The 16556-nt window shown below is 37.2% G+C and overlaps 1 protein-coding gene across 1 annotated transcript in view; it reads left to right on the plus strand.

The window, feature by feature from the left end:
- PIEZO2 (piezo-type mechanosensitive ion channel component 2) overlaps positions 1–16556 on the plus strand; it is a gene marked incomplete at its 5' end in the record, with an annotated part of 99503 nt that overhangs the window by 42650 nt on the left and 40297 nt on the right. Inside the window, 6 exons of the mRNA XM_009588243.1 lie at positions 122–218; positions 2045–2204; positions 4644–4733; positions 7344–7465; positions 8258–8329; positions 12177–12280. Of these exons, the coding sequence (XP_009586538.1) occupies positions 122–218; positions 2045–2204; positions 4644–4733; positions 7344–7465; positions 8258–8329; positions 12177–12280 (645 nt within the window). The remainder of the gene's footprint in view (positions 1–121; positions 219–2044; positions 2205–4643; positions 4734–7343; positions 7466–8257; positions 8330–12176; positions 12281–16556) is intronic.

Here is a 16556-nt window from a genome sequence, read left to right on the forward strand (position 1 = left end):
TGAGGTATAATACAGCCAATGGCAGTCACAATATTCTCATGTAATGTAAAGAGGTGCAATACTTTCCTTATCTTTATTTCTGCTATGTTCTGTTATATGAAACTGTTCTTTTACTTTCCAGATAGGAGCATGTGGCTACATTGAATCATTAATTAAGAATAGTTGCTGGTTGATTCAGGCATTTAGCCTGGCTTGTACAGTTAAAGGCTACCGTATTCGTAAGTATAGCTCATTTTTCTTCATGATTTTCTATAAATAAAGAACTATCTTCAAAATCTTCTACCATATTTGTGCCCCCTCCTGACATACTACCTTGTGAAAATATCATACCTGCAAGTTCAGTTGATACAGCTTGGTCCTATATTGACTAGCAAGAAAGAATATTGAAACTATTTCACAGAACCAAAGGAGATACATATACGGAGAGAACTACCAACACCCCTGCACACATACCCACAACCAGCGTTTGCTGTAAATAAACAATTTGGTGATACCGGTGCTTAACACAGTTTCCCTCTATATGCAGGTGATGTGATACTTGAGGGTATGGTTTCACTGTACAACTTGAGCTAAAATGTCAGCTCAACATCACTGCAAGGAGTGGGCAGCTTTTCCCAGCTGCAGACTCCCACTCCTCCCTGTGTGCCAGGCCTTACCTTCAGTTGCTCAAAGGGTAAACCAGTTCAGCTCACTGAAATGGCAAGAGGCTAAGCCAGCATAAAAGTGGTAATTTTTTGCAGGCATAGTAGTTTACGCAATTTTTTTTACAATTATTCTCATGTTTGTGGTGATAACGGAGAGAATGGATACTTTATGTGGATGGAGGTGAGAGAAGGGAGGAATGAAGTATGGAGAGCAAGACACTTCACCTCTCAGTGAGCTATTGGTTTGGCTCCACTTTGTCCTGACACCCTGGATTGACAGTTTGAAACACCTGATTTTTTTCAGTGTTTTTTGCTGAATTTAAAGAACTGTTTCATCCTAGTGAGTCTGCAGCAAAGTTCTGAACTCCTGTCTTCGTGTCTGATCCTAATAGATGAGTGGGGAGTAGGGGAAAAGAAAGGAAATACGAAGACACAAATTCACAAGATAAATGGTGCCCAGTAGTTCTTGTATTATCCAAAACTTCTTGAGCAGCAAGAGAAACTTAGACACAGGTTTCTGACTCCCCAGGGGACGGGCACAGCAGGCTTTGAAGCTCTTGGAGCTTGACCCTCCAGACCTATTAGACTGGCTTGCTTGATTGTAAAGCCAGCTTCGAGCCAGAGTCTGTCCCTTGAGTCCTTCTACTCCCTTCTATAGGACAGCATAGGCCATTTAATTTATAGTCTAGCTCCACAAAACCCAGTTTTAATTTTTTAATATCCCCAAGAGAACTGTCTTTTAGAGAATAAAGAAAGAAAGAAAGAAAGAAATAGCCCAAGCCAAAATCTAGAGGTAGGAGGAATGGGATTTCCTCTCTGCCTGTCTCCTCCTACCCCAAAGGAAGCAGTTTTGTGGTTTCAAATATTTTTTCTCTTATGCAATGGAAAGAAACATTGAACTGAGTTGCGGAGAGGAAAAATAAAAATATTAGGTGGTGGCAGTCAAAAAATTACTTTGACAAAAATAAAACACTTCTTTCTCACGTTGATAGTGTTCTTAATAGAAAAATGAGACAAAAAGTCACTTTGAAATGAAAAAAAAATTGAAACTTGCCATTTTAGAAAATACTGAAATCAAATATTTCAGGCTAACAAAAAATACTTTTTTTCCATCTTTGTTTTCAAGTACTTATTAGGATAGGGTGAATTTGTTTGCAAATGGTTCACTTTTGGTGAATTCTCAATTTTCATGCGGTATCACATTGTTGGAAGCGTTCCAGTTTGCTGTAAAAGAAAATATGGTGTACTTCAAATGGAAATGCATGTCAGTTTTCTTAAGAAAAATCTAATTAAAGGACGTCAATTCAAATAATTTTAAAGGCTAAGATTATTTAATTGATTAAACATTATAAAAGAATACTTAATACAACAGTCCTTATGCTGATGGTGTCTTTTTCCAGCAACCAACAATCTAGATTGTAAACTGCCCAGTGGAGAAGCAGGAATCATCTGGGACAGTATATGTTTTGCTTTCCTGCTGCTGCAAAGAAGAGTCTTCATGAGTTACTACTTCCTGCATGTGGTTGCAGATATAAAAGCTTCTCAAATCCTAGCATCAAGGTAACATGAAGTTTTATAAAATTAAATGAAACAGCTCAAGTCTGTCATGGCTACAGTACTTATTTGTTTATGATAGGTAGTACCAAAAGAGTCCTGGTATTTAACATTGGTTTAAACAATCCATGCTAAATTCGTAACTGCAAACCCAACTCTGACAAAGCACACATGAAGAAACAAATTAATTGAGAATCTGACAGAAATTAAGGCCAAACGCCATCTGCTGCTCTCATAGCCTTTATTAAAAGCTGTGAAAGTTGATGTGTGTTGCAGCATTCTCTCAACATCAATATGTGTGAGAGTGAATGCCAGAGTTACTAAGCCTTGGAAAGAAAACACGCTGCTATCAGAGCCTGTTTGAGACAATGGGCCTTAGAAATCACGACTCCAAAAATGTCACATGAGGAAAAATTCAGGAAAGTTATGACATCTGGCTCGGGAAGACCATCAGGAGACACTCAGGAAGTGTCACAGCACTGAACACGGACTAGGTGTGGCAAGGAAGTATCGCCCTCTTTGGGCCTGTTACTTATACTTTCCCACAAGCATCCACTCATAGCTATCACTAGCACAACAATTCTTCTGTTTTTTAATGAGAAGGCAGATCAGGAATGAAATTCTGGTTTTAATTTCAGTAAGATTTCTAAGGTATTACTTTTGTCAATACTGGATTAAATGTTTTGTGGCATTTTTTTTTTCCCCAAAAAACATATGGACATTGATTTCTGTCTGTGTTTGAGGGCAAAATTTGGCTTGTGTGTCCTGAAAGGAAGTATTTTTTAGCTTCCTATTCTTCCCCCTCCAGGGATTACTTTAAAAGGGAGCATGTTTAGCTACCCATACTGAACAAAATTCACCACTGTAAACAGGGCTACCAAAAGATTTATACTTCCATCCCATATTGCCTTGCTCAGACTTCTGCTCTGGAGTGAATTTCACTGCTGATGCCCAAGATTGCTGGATACCACCTTTTTGTAGCGTTTTTGTATGCTGTGTTCACAGTGAAAATAGCACAAAGCAAAATCATGAGTATCAAAATGCCTCCTAAATTGGAAAGTTTGCATCCAGAAGGAAAGAGCAGGCTCATGTAAATGGCACTGGGCTGCATTGAAAGAAGCATGTTTGGTTCCTACTTCCAGCTTTGTGTCTTTTAGCAAGTTACTGAACCTACCCAAGCTTGAGTTCTCCAGCAGCAGAAGTCGAGACATACTGGCCTGTGGTAGAGGCTTTTTAAAGATACATGTGTTAATGACCAGGAAGTGCTGAGATATTACAGGAAGGAGGATAATACAAATATAGTGATATAATTAATTTTTTTAGCTAGTTGCTTGCCTTGCTAAAATCCAAGCTTTGAATTTACATGGACAATGGAGAAGGTCAGGTTTGGATTCAGACAGCATGGTCTGAGTCTGTCTTCTAGTTAAAGTTAATATTGTGAAATACAAATTCCTCACCTAAATAAGATTAAATTGTGATTCAAACAATAGTGATGAGGATCCAGTGACAGTTTCCAATAGTCCATAAGAATTTAAGAGTGATCAAGTTGCTAAGAAGAACATGTCCTTCTTTGTTGTATTTTACCATACTTTGGGACAATAATGATTGCCAGTCTTGATTGTATTCCTTTGAAAAAATGTAGTTGTGGTTATCCTGCATATTACATGGAAGAATCATTAATCTCACAGAAAACATGGTTGAAAAATTAATTAGAAGTAGACTTCTGAAACTATAGCAGTTCTTACTGAATTCCTGACAAAAGAAAGGCTTTAAATCTATGCTACTTCAAGAGAGACTTTGAGGCTCTTTGAGAGTCTTCAAGAGCTGATGGGTGAATAATGAAGAATGGCTAAGATATGTGATCTTGATGAGTCGATTACATTTCTAATGAAATGGAGTTAGAAGCCATATTCTTTTGGCACACGAGAAACTTGCTCAAGGATTTCTGTCATCATATTGAAAGCACTGTAGTGTTCAGAGGGTAAAAGTGAAGCTGAAACTATGCTCATCGTGGCCCTGGATAAAGCTGGACTTTGCTCACAACTTCCAGAGGGCTGAGGCAGAGGGACAAGGTGATTATAACACTGAAATGACTATAAAGACCAAATCCTGGAGGTGTGCAAGAAGTCCTAACTTGGCCTTGAACCCACCTGTGTTCTGTATTTTTGAGGACTGGAAACTGAATTCCTTGAACAGCTGCTAGAGGAACTTATAGGCTGAGTAGGGATCACAACATTTGGCCCCAGATCTTGAAGTGATTGACTGTAAACAGATTAGTATTCTGGAGTAATTGATTACTTCTTTCAGGCCTTGGATTAGTTTTGTTTTGTGCAGATGAGGTTGTGTATGGAGGGAACACAGATTTCTCTGGGATAAGGGAAAATTAGAAACATTTAATGTTTCCTCTCCTTTTTTTCCTTTCTTCTGCCTGCGTTTGTGCTATAGGGGTGCTGAGCTTTTCCAGGCTACAATTGTCAAGGCTGTAAAGGCAAGAATTGAAGAGGAAAAAAAATCAATGGATCAACTGAAAAGACAGTATGTATTTAATGTATTTTTATATTTATATATATATACATACATACGCATGTATTTCACTGTTGGTATTTATCTAGCACCTTCTTTTATAGAAAGGCTGATTAGCTTTTGAAGTATGATTTTACAATTACAAAAATTGCTCTCTGGGCATTCAGAGATCTTAGGTATTCCAATATTATGTAGTTCTAGAGTCATCCTTTCCAAAAAGACAACAAACTGCAGAATCCTTTAATGAACTGCAGTTCATTTAAACACAGAATTACATTTCCAGGACCAAAGGTTGTGAGGTTAACATAAAGAATCAGAGTGGAATGTACTGACTTATCTGCTCCTCAGTGATCCTGAAATCGTAATGTAAGCAGATGTTTCCTATAAATGAAGAGAGAAGGTGTGAACCCTCCTGCTTATTCTGAAGGTTCTTCTAAACCTTAGAAATCTAATGATGACAGGTTAAGAAGATCAGGTTTTAACTCTTCCACACCTGAGTATCATAGCAACATGACCATATAGTCTTCTCTTCAAGAGGTGATCTGTATCTGTGCTATATTTTTTCTCTGTTAGAGGTCCAGCTCAGTTGTAGTTTTGGGTTATCTTATTTTGTGTAGTATGAATGCATGCAATGCAGATGAAATATGGGGAAAAAATCTGTCTTTTTTCCTCTTTCTTTCCTTCCACTAATTACCCTGCTGTTCTCTCAATTTGTCTCTCCCCATCTCTCAGAAGAGTAGGACAGTCAAATGCAAATCCCCTGTGAAACTCATGAAAAGGGTAGGCAGATTGCTGATCAGAAGTGCCACATTAACCCTGTCTCACTTGAAGGTGCAAGACTAGATGGTTAGAAAATAGGAGACTGAGGCACAGGAACTGGGTTAAAAAACCCAGAAATTGGGACAGCAAGGGGCCTAGTTAGGGAAGCTGTAGTTAAGAACCACCTAAATAGCCTGAAATCACTATGGGCTAAGGAAGCTGTGTAACATCCTGGCCCTGCTGCAACAGTTGACAATATTTCTCATTGACTTTACCATTATTAGGATTTTGTTCTGTGGTTCTGTTCTGTTCCTGGTAAAATTTTCTGGATGCCTGTTGCTTCTGTTTCATTTGTGGTTCCTCCTCTAGTGTTTGAGTGCAAAATATATATGTTCACCTTCACTGAAGATACTTGCATTCAGCTTAACTGGCCTGGAGATCCTTTCTCTTTATACAGCCAATAAGCCAGTCTGCTTTCTGTTGGGTGCAGCCAGCATGCTTCTTTTATAACTGCAAAAAGCTTTCAAAGCTCCTCCACCACCATGCATGAAAAGCCATAACTGCTTCCTAACCAGATGTCAAAGCTCACTCCTGACAGCTTCTCCCACACCTGGGTAACTGCAGAAGCATCAGAAGGCTGCAGGGATGGTGGTCCCTACGTGCATCCCTGGGGTTTCCCACCAGATGATGTATTGGGCTGTTGCTGGCATTGCCCTGCGCTTGAATCCATCTTATCCCAATTGACAGGACGTGCCTGTCCTGAACATCATTCTTTTCTGTTAATTCTGCAGAGTTTAAGATCAAGGAAATTATACTGCTTGCAATAACGCCAAAGCTAATCTATCTTTCTCTAAAAATTGTTAGTTTATATTTGCAGGATGTCCAACTTCAACAATAGAGGATGCTTGGTTTATTTCATTCAATAACGTGCATCAATACTTCATACAGTTTAGGCTGGTTAGGGTGAGGAGAACCATCAGCATGGCCAGAAGTTTTGAACAACCTAGTTTTCCTGACTGACATAGTGTAACTTCAGCAGCAAATGAATGATAGGGAATAATAGCAACTAGCCGAGATGAAAGAGTTTTTCCCTCTCTAGTGGGTGGTTCTTCCCTAATAAATGGACAGATTAATAAAAGTATTTAAGTGCATTTTGATCACTGAAATTAGTGAATCATTTGCTTCTAATCCAGTTGTATTGAAAGAACTTATTCCTGTTGATTTCAATTCTTTTTTTTACTGATGTTTTTCAAACTGTGAAAACGTAGAAGTCTTAAAAGACCAGATTGTGCTAACTTTACGGGATTGCAGGAAGGAGAATTGAAGGCTTGCCTACATGTGGACAAAACTGAACAAGTCTAAGTCTTCCGTATTTCCAGATATGTGGAACAAATGAGAGCTTAAGGGATGAAGATGTAGCACAAATAGTGCAGGAACAGTCACATCCCTGGTTCGGTGGCAAGTTTCAGGAAAACCACTGCATTAGGCAGAGTCCTTTTTCCTCAGAGCTTCATTTGCTGTGTTGTAGCTCCTGACAGCAATTCTTTAATTTTTAAATGATAATAAGATAGTTGAGGAGGAGTAGGCAAAACAGTCATGTGATAGCAGGCAACCCAGCTCTCACTGACCGGTGAGCGAACGTCTAGGCTTGACCCTTCCAGCCAGCCCCTTCAGAGCCATTTAACTAAGGAGTTAAACATAAGGATGTTTAAGGGCAGGGTTAATGACAATGTAGTGTGGATATTTCATTTAGAAATGTTGGAGAGAGTGTGTGTGTGTGTATGGATGTGTTTAACACTTGTTTTTCAGGGTGGGTCAAAAAGGGTGAAGGCGTGAATCTAATAAGATTCATTCTTTTGCTAGAATGGATCGCATCAAAGCCAGGCAGCAAAAATACAAAAAGGGTAAAGAGAGGATGCTAAGCATGACCCAGGAGTCCTCAGAGGGGCCGGAGATTCGGAAGGTTTCTGAAGAAGATGACGAAGGTACCATTAGCTATTGTTGTACCATAATTGCAGTTGAGTGCTAAGGACCTAATAGATAGCTGAATGAGTGATAAATTGTTCTTCAAAACTGTTAACATGTAACAAGGTTGTTAGCTGAGTATCAGTTTAGAGCTTGATTCACCCAAAAAAATCTGGGGTTTTGTACTGCAAGCATGTTTAGGGAAAATGGTTTGCTTTGAGGTTAGTTTTGGTTAACTTCAGGCTGTTGGCAAAGAGCTGAACAGGAGTAGAGGTTTGTTTTGAACAAAGTCGTTATCTATAAACCACAGTGTTACAAATAGGTAGCATCCACATTTTTCCGGCAACATTTTCTGGATGCTGTGAGGTTTTTTCAGTCACTGAAATGTTTGTATACTTTTAAATGTTGTTTAAAACATGGGAACAGATAAAATGATACCTACCTAGTGCCACATTTCTAGCACTTACTGGATTTAAAAGTTTTGGAGCCTGAAATGTAAGGGGATTTGAGAGGAGGGAAAATATTTTCTTCTTGAAATTACAGTCAACTGTGACTGTATGTTTTAAAACACAAACCTGAACTTCTTAGCTGTTTTAGGGTAGAATGCTGTTTTAACTGCTGCATAAACCAGAATATTTCTGCTTAGTGGTCATGCTTCTGAATGGTTTTAATATTGAATGTATTCAGAAGATCTGACATCTGATGTGCTCATGAAATTTTAGCTCTTTTGAGAGAAATTAAAAATTATTAATCAGTGTAAGAAACATGTTTCTCATTTTGTAAAATTAATATTTGGACATATTTTATTTTAGGAGAAGCAGACAAAGAGAAAGCCAAGGGCAAAAAAAAGCTGTGGTGGCGGCCTTGGGTTGATCATGCTTCCAGTAGGTTTTCTCAATCATCTTACAAATATGTGGATTTAACCCTTATATCCTTGACCAGAATGAAGGCATTCCCATAACCTGTTTGTTTTATGCCTGATTTTATGATTGTGACTTGATAGAAGGCTTGTTTTTTTTAAAAAATGATTTCTACTTCCAAATCTTCAAGGAGCAAGTTTAACCATATTTTGAATTTCTGTGTGTTGGAAGCATAGCTAGCTCATGATACTTTGGGCATTCTTAGAAAAATATCAAATCAGATAAACATGTGCCAAAAAGAATCTATTTTGGCCTCAGAAGTCTCAACTGCCCCCCTACTGCAAAGCACAATGTATTTAAAAATGTGAAGGTGAAGGTTTGCCAATGCATTCTAAGATAAGTCAGAATTTCTTTTTCATATACACACATCATACATCTTTTTTAATGGTTCATCAGTCATTCTACTGTCAGCTGTAGAAATCTGAGTACCGCAGTAAGGCAGCAAGACTATTCCCAGGACTAGGCTGTGTAGAGCTCAGCTGAATATCTCTAATCACACTTTAATGAACTGTTGATGCCGGTTGTTTTGTTATTTCCATTTTTTTGTATTTATCTGAGAGCAAAAATATGTTCAGCCTTGCGCACAAGAAATTATTAGCCTGTATCACTCGTATCATTGTAGTATTGTGATATTTTAATTTGTTTGTAGCCCAGTCCAGGCATACGATAGAGTTCTTCCCTATGTTATGGATTGGGTAAAACAAGAAAACTGAGCAGACTGCAATTTCAAATCAGATATCCTCCTATTGGATCTTTGTTGAAGGAAATCAGACATGAACTGTTTAATAACCTCTGAAGATTTAAAAAATATTCAAGTGTATAGCACTGGTCAGAGTTAAATATGAATGTCTATATTGCGCCTGGTCATTTAGTTCAAAAGAGTTACTTCAAGTAACACTTTTACACATCTACATACTGCTTCATTTACCTATGTGTATTTGTTTATAGCTCCAGCATGTATATTTGCCAACAGCGTTTAACAGAATGTTGTATGCTTCTTTCTATCAAGTCACAAGTAAACTGTGCCTCTATTTTTATTTTTCTAAAGGGCACATTGCCACTTTAGAGAGACCTATCCCTTTTCAAAAGTCTTATGAAAATAAACTTCTTGCTCTATAGTTTCATTAAGAACAACAATGACAAAACAGATCAAAACTATAATTTGTGAGTTTTTACTGTAGAATTTCAAGCTACGGTGATTTTGAAGGAATGGGATACGGTCTCTTGTTTATTCACCACTGGTTTTGTAAGAAGAAGAACTGCTCAAAGAGAGATACCGACTTTGGCTTTTATTTATTTCACCCTCATTATTTAATGTTCTTAGGTGGCAACTTGTGTTTTGGTATTTAAACAGTGAGCATTCTTGAAATGATTTACTGCAATAATGCAAAACCTTGTGGGAAGCATCACAGACTCTGATCCTGCAAGCCGTGGTTGCCTGCCACGTGGCTTGCGTCCACACTCGCTGAACCATGGCACTTATAGTATGTGTTCACAGGCATACAAAGTGGAAATAACTGATGTTCCCCATCTATTCTTTTTGAAACACTGTGCTGTAACTCTGCAGCATTCTGCTGCATGTGGCTGTTCCTCTCCATAAATGGGTTTGTGGCTGTGGCTGTATATATGTATATATTGAGGCTGCTAAAGCTGGAAGTTTTATACCAATTCTGATGCTTAATTTAGATTTTTATTGTTATTTTTATACCGCTTGTTATAATTTTATTCTACGGAAAGATACCTCATTTTGTATATCATAGGAATTAAAACACAGTCATGAATTTGGGTGTGAGTAGAACAGATGGGAAACATCAATGAGGATTTCCTCATTGACGCTCACTCATGCTCACCTTTGCAGGGAGGTATGGTTCCTCCTGCACTTGTGGATTACATATGGAGCCCCACAAAGATCAGCAGGAACATGCTTCGAGGTCCTCAGCTTCTCCTGGGGCACAGAGTTGTGTCTGATGGAGTGCAAAAGATGGTGCTCACAGCTGTCCTGGGGACCTCTTTCTCTCTGAGCACAAGCAGATGATGGCTCCTCCATCTTATTCCACAGGGAAAGCCTGCAAGTCCCTTTTCTCAGTAGGAGAAGGTCATATTTTGTAGTAGGAGAGGGGGCCCCCAAGTCCAGTCTGGCCATGAATTATCTTACTAGTAAAATTTGGTCTCTTTAGTAATCCGTGTAGGTGACTAACGCACTTCTTATTCCATTTTGATGTGTGCAAGAATGCATTATTGCTTTTCAATCATACCTCCCTCTTTAGCTGCAAAAGAGACATAACTGCTACATTATAGTGTACCCTCAGATACATACACTTTAACCTAAAAATTTTGGAGGGAGATCACTGTAGATTTGTTTTCTGCCAGGTCAGGCGTTCCAGGTCTGACTGGGTGCTGCTCTGAGCCTTTAAGGAACTGCACTGCAGTAGAGGTTTCCCCTAGATATCAGACCTTATCCTGCTGATTTTCTGTGTGGACAATTGTCTGTGGATAATTTTTTTGTGAAAGAGAACTGCAGACTACTGGCACTTAAAATATGTTCATCTCTTTAATGCATTTTAAATGGGTATTCTTAGAAGGCCCTGTACCAAATAATTAATTTGCTTGATCCAAGAAATTTCCAAACTTTCTTTTCACCTGAGTTCAGCAATTAGAACTGCTGAAGTGGACTCTCTGTCCCTCTGCAGGGTGTTCATTGATGTTAAAAGTCATAACTAGGCACATGAGGCACAAAATTCCCTCTGTGAGGGAGTTTTAGGAGCTGAAGTTCTGGCAAATTTCACAGTGTGCTTACCCTGAGGTTTCTATGGTAGTTACGCGTGGTCATCTGTGCACAGAGGATCTGTGTAGAATTCAAGGTATGATTGAATTAAAGCAATTGTTACTTTTCCAGAAAACTATAATGAGGGTTAAATATAATTTTCAATATAAATATGTATTGCTCCATATATCCAGATTGTGTGACATTTCATCTAAATAACTGTTCCTTTAAATATTTCAGCTTAAATGTGGAAATTATTTACCAGTTTTCACTGCTGAATGTAATGCTGTGATTTTGATTTTCCTCTTGCTCATTACCTTATTTTTCATTTCTTTTGTTTCCCTTGTTCGTTCATGTAGGCCTGTTACCATCTGAGAAATAAAAACATTGCTTCTGTTCAAGGATATAAGGCCTAGCTTATTCACTGTGCATCTTCACTGTATCAAGGTTTCAGAATCTCTCTGAATCCATGGGCAAAAAATTGAAACTCATTTGTGATCACGTTAATAGAATCCAAGTGATTTGTTTTAAACAAACCAAGGTTTTCCATTACCTCATCAAAGCTTAAATGTTTGAAGAAAGCATTAACTAATACCATCCCATTCCATAGTTTAAAGGATGCCTCAGCATTTTAAAGAGAAGTTCTGTATTTTTTGTCCAGTGGTTCTGTTCATGTAAATTCATTTACTTACCTGCTGGGCTTTTTTTACTCCCTCAAATAATCATCAGTTCCCAATTAATTTAGACTTAACTGCCATTTTTTTCTAAAAAATGTAATCTAGTAACTTGATATACTTCAAGCTTTTTCTTTACATTTTCTTCTCATGGCGATGTTTTCCTTAGTTCTTGTGTAGTTCTCATTCATGCCCAAAATATTGCAGGCTAACATCAAATAAATTGCCTGAGACCTTTTTATCTCTTGCTTCTTCTCCGTTTTTACCTCTCCTGGTTATGATTTTTTAAATGACTGGCTGGCTGTTCATAGGTCTTGGGACAGTTGAGAATAGAACTTTTCAGAAAAATAAGAAAATATTTTGTTTCACTTAGTGGTCAGAAGTGGAAATTATTATTTGTTTGAGACGGATAGTGAAGAGGAAGAGGAAGAGGAGAAAAAAGAAGAGGAAGAGCCTCGAAAAAAATCTGCATTTCAGGTATTTTACGGTAATTTGCTTTCTAGTTGACATCTGGAAAAAAATGTAGACTTCTCATAACACAGGCACATACGTTAAAGCAGCCAGTGCATCTAAAGTAGACCTGAAAAGTACTGGAAATGAAATTTCTTGCCAATTTAAAATGCAAGTTTGCCTGTTTTAGGCATTGCCAAATTCCTGTAGGAACTATAGTGAAATCATATCTTCATTCACTTATGCCTGAGGAAAACAAAAATTCAAAAACAAAGGTTAGGAATCAGAGCTTTATTTTTTCTGCGTTGCAGTAAAGACAAGTGAGGAAGCTGACTTGCCTCTGGCACTGCTGTACAATGCTTCAGTGGTTTGCTGGTTTTGAGTAGATGTTATCATTTCATGAAAAAATGATCCCAAAAATAAGCGACTTTTCATGGAAAAGAATACATACTTAAAAAAAAAAAAAAAATTTTTATTATTGATCCTAGTGGACCAGAGAAATATATCCTTGGGTTATAAAGAGCTTATCATTTAAAATTACAAAAGGAGAGCACATCACTTTCTCTCCTTTCTTTTTCAGGATAACGTTAATTAATATGTTTGCATTTTAAGTGACAGACTGTGTTGAAGTAAGAGGATATTGTAATGTTAAAAAGATAGCTGAAGTTTCCTAACTGCGTTCCTACACAGAGAGTGTTTGATGTTAGTACCAGGTATTGAATCCACTGGCTTAAATGAAGAACTTGGGTGAAGAAGTTAGTGAAATACTCATGCATATAGGATTGCTTTAATCTTCGTAAGACTGAAGTTTTACTTGTTGAAGAATTTTCAGAAATACCACAGAATTTTTTCAGGAGTGTAACTTTAAAAGCTTAGGCAAATGCATAGATTTTTGCAGATGAGTATTACCATCCGTATGCAAGCTCACGTCACTGGAGAATTGGTGCATTACTGAAAGCCCAGCCCAAGCAAGAGCAAGAAACTGCCTCCATGCTCTTCTATTCCTTATGCCAATAGCTTTTAAACAAAGCTTCCCAGACGACATTAGTGAATTACAAGAAGAAATATTTTATTTAATTCATTGATACAATGTGCTTTTAGTTTATATACTTACATTACATTACCAACTGATTACATTTGTTAAACTGCCTGCATGGTAATGACATGTAAAGATTTTTTCCTGACCTTAAAAAAGGCAAAACAAATCTGGATGAAAAATAATGTGATAAGTAAGTTTTATTTTCTACTATTTACACTAATTTTTTGTATATTTTGCATTTAACTCACCTTGGACCATAAAAATGGCTCATGAATTTCTAGGTCATTTTTCTTTCTGGTTTTCATGCAGGTATAGAGGAAAGTTTGCATTCTTGTTTCTGCTGATTTTTTAAAAAATCGGTGACAACATTTTGTTCAGATGTGCTGGTGCCAAGCACTGAGATTTTAAAGAGTTCTAAACTTGAGGTCAGAAGCTAATAAGATTCTTTCATTTACTCTGGGTTTTCGTTTTTTTGTTCATTTGGTCTTATTTTTTAAAGCTCGGTCCTGAAATTATTACTCTAAGGATGGAGAATCTGGTCTTTATTTCAAAATTCTGGTCAGACGTTCTGTATAGGTGGCCAGTTCTGCAATATGTGCAACATGAACATGTTGGATGGCTTTATGTAGGAGGAGAGTCGTATAGAACAGAATTTTTTTTTTCTTTATGAAAATCTTGTTCATCATTTGATCATTGTACCTTATTCGCCTTCCATCACCATGCACATGGTCTTAATAAAAATACTAGCAAAGTGAACTTGTTTGTTGTAGAGCCTGCTAAAGAATTATTTTTTAATTGTTGATTTTTCTTTTAGTGTAAATTATGAGCAATAGTCACTTCAAGGGTTAACTTGGAGATTTTGTTTGTTAGAGAATGCAGGCAGTTAAGAATCATCTTATTGAAATTTTATTGTGAACATCACAAATGACCTTTTTTCATATTGGAGTCTATGAATGTAAATTCGTTCTTAATAATACAATCATTCAGTAGATACTTTTTATTAATATTTTCTTGGTTTCTACTAATTGCTCTTGCTTTGTCCTTCTTTATAGAGAGCTATTGGGAAATTTGCTTCAGCCATTTTAGCCTTGCCAAAGTCTATCATTAAACTACCCAAAACTATTCTTCAGTATTTAATCAAAGCAGCAAAGGTACTTGACATTTTGCGAGTGGTCAGTATGTGACCCATCCCATAGTTCCTGATGTAATGTATACCTCTGTCCTCGTCTGCATTTTTCCTCTTATATGAATGATTAAAAAAAAAAAGATAGCCGAAGCTTCATTCTTAGTAAATGTGATACATTTCATACTAGTAAATGCAATACATTTCATACTTTTGGAGCGGTCAAGCCACAAGAAAAGTGGTCTATCTTTTTTAAAGTGCAACCCCAGAGAGAAAATGCAGACCCAAATTCTCATTTTCTTCTGATACTGGTATACAAGATGGTCACATCAAGTTGCATGTATCTTATGGACACTGTGGTAATTGATCTCAGAAAGCTGGTAGAAGGTTTGTAAAGCACATATTCTGCTCCAAACCCCTTTTTAGCTCTCTACTTTTCTGGCCTTCATCATCATAAAAAAGATTTCTGCATCTTCTTTCTTGTCCTCTTTGAATACATTTAGCATTTCCTACCTTTGAGCACTGTGTATCGTTTTACACTCCATATATGTAACGTATTTGTAAGGAGTGAGTGTTACAGATTGAGCATACCAGCTCCAAAGCCTAAAAGATACTGCATTTAAAGTTTGTCCAGTGGTAAAAATCTAAAGTAATACATATGTATGCACCCAGTCAGCTCTTAAAATATCCACTGCTTAGTATAAGTAGCTACATTAAATTTATTAATCAAAGGCCCTTTCTTCATTCTAATCTTCTACCCTCTTCCAAGTCTGCCTTTTACCTCTAATTTCTTTATTCACACTATGACTGTGGCTAGCATACGGTTTCTCAGCTTCAGTAGCAGATGTGGACAGTCCTGACTTTCAGTTAGTAATACAATATTAATTCACTCAAGTATCACCATTCCCCCAGATCACCTTCATTAGAAAACACCTATTACAAAGCAAAGAGAAACCAATGCTTCTGATCCCACGCATTTTCTCATGTGGTGCTTGTTTTGAAAAACCAGACATATAAAATTACATGTACAGGCCTTGAGAGACTTGGAAGAGGACCTTCTTATCAACAGTAATTTCCTCTCCATGGTTGTATACATTCACAAAACAGAACAAAGTATTTTTCCCTTTTAAATTCATTTAAAGTCAGCTTGACAGTTTTAAAAAATTGCTTTTAATGTTCCAAAGCAATTTGTGTATGCAAATTTTAAAAATATAAATAAACTAAATAGAAATTTTACCATTCTGTCCTATGAGGGGCAGTTCCAGCTTCACTGAGATACATGTGTGGTGTTGTCATTGTCTGCATGTTTGTCTTGTGAATTAATAGAGCTGTTTTGTTACTGTGGTTTGTTTTCACCCTCATGCCTGCATCTGTGTGCTTCCCTGCCCTGTCTCTGTTGCCAGCCTGTGTTGCTTAGAAATGGAAGTCAATGCAGTGCCAATTGAAGGTGATTACCATTTTTCAATGAAAATCATAAAAGGAACAAAAGAACATCTTTTGTCCTAAAGAGTTGTGGAGAAGATACAATTGCTTTAGATTCTGTTATTCACATTTTAGGTCGTACAGGGAAAAAAAGTATGAGTGTTACTGCTTTTTTTTTTGTAACCTTTCTTCACAGTTTGAGCAGAACTATTCAAAAAGTTACTTTTGGGTAACATTTTTTTAGTTGGCTTTTTTTTTTCCACTGCTATAGCATTTATAAATATTTTGGGCCAATTCCATGCTTCATGTAGTCATACAGGTCAACAGACTGTTGATCTAAGTGAGTGCTGTGGCCCCATAAAATCCCCTTGATATACAGGTAAGTATTACTGTCTTCATTTTACAACTGGAAAAACAGTAGCAGAAGGATTCATAAGTGACTTATCCGAAGCAGCAAAGGGAGCCACTGGCAAAATCAGGATGAAATTTGAGGAATTCCTGACTGCCGGGTTTGGTACTGTGTATAAGTAGCAAATCTGTAAATGTTCCACTGGGATCTGCGGAGGGGAAAAAAATACCTAAAGTATGAAAAATTACAAGCACAAATACCTGTACTGAAATATCAATACATCTTTTGTTACATCTGATGCTTTAGTTAGTTGATTGCAGCACTTTCTCTTAAAGTTTCCATTACTCTGCATCTTGCCTGTAAAATGATA

This window comes from Fulmarus glacialis, unplaced genomic scaffold, assembly GCF_000690835.1.
Source record: "Fulmarus glacialis isolate BGI_N327 unplaced genomic scaffold, ASM69083v1 scaffold4302, whole genome shotgun sequence".
In the NCBI taxonomy this organism is placed as follows: Eukaryota; Metazoa; Chordata; class Aves; order Procellariiformes; family Procellariidae; genus Fulmarus; species Fulmarus glacialis.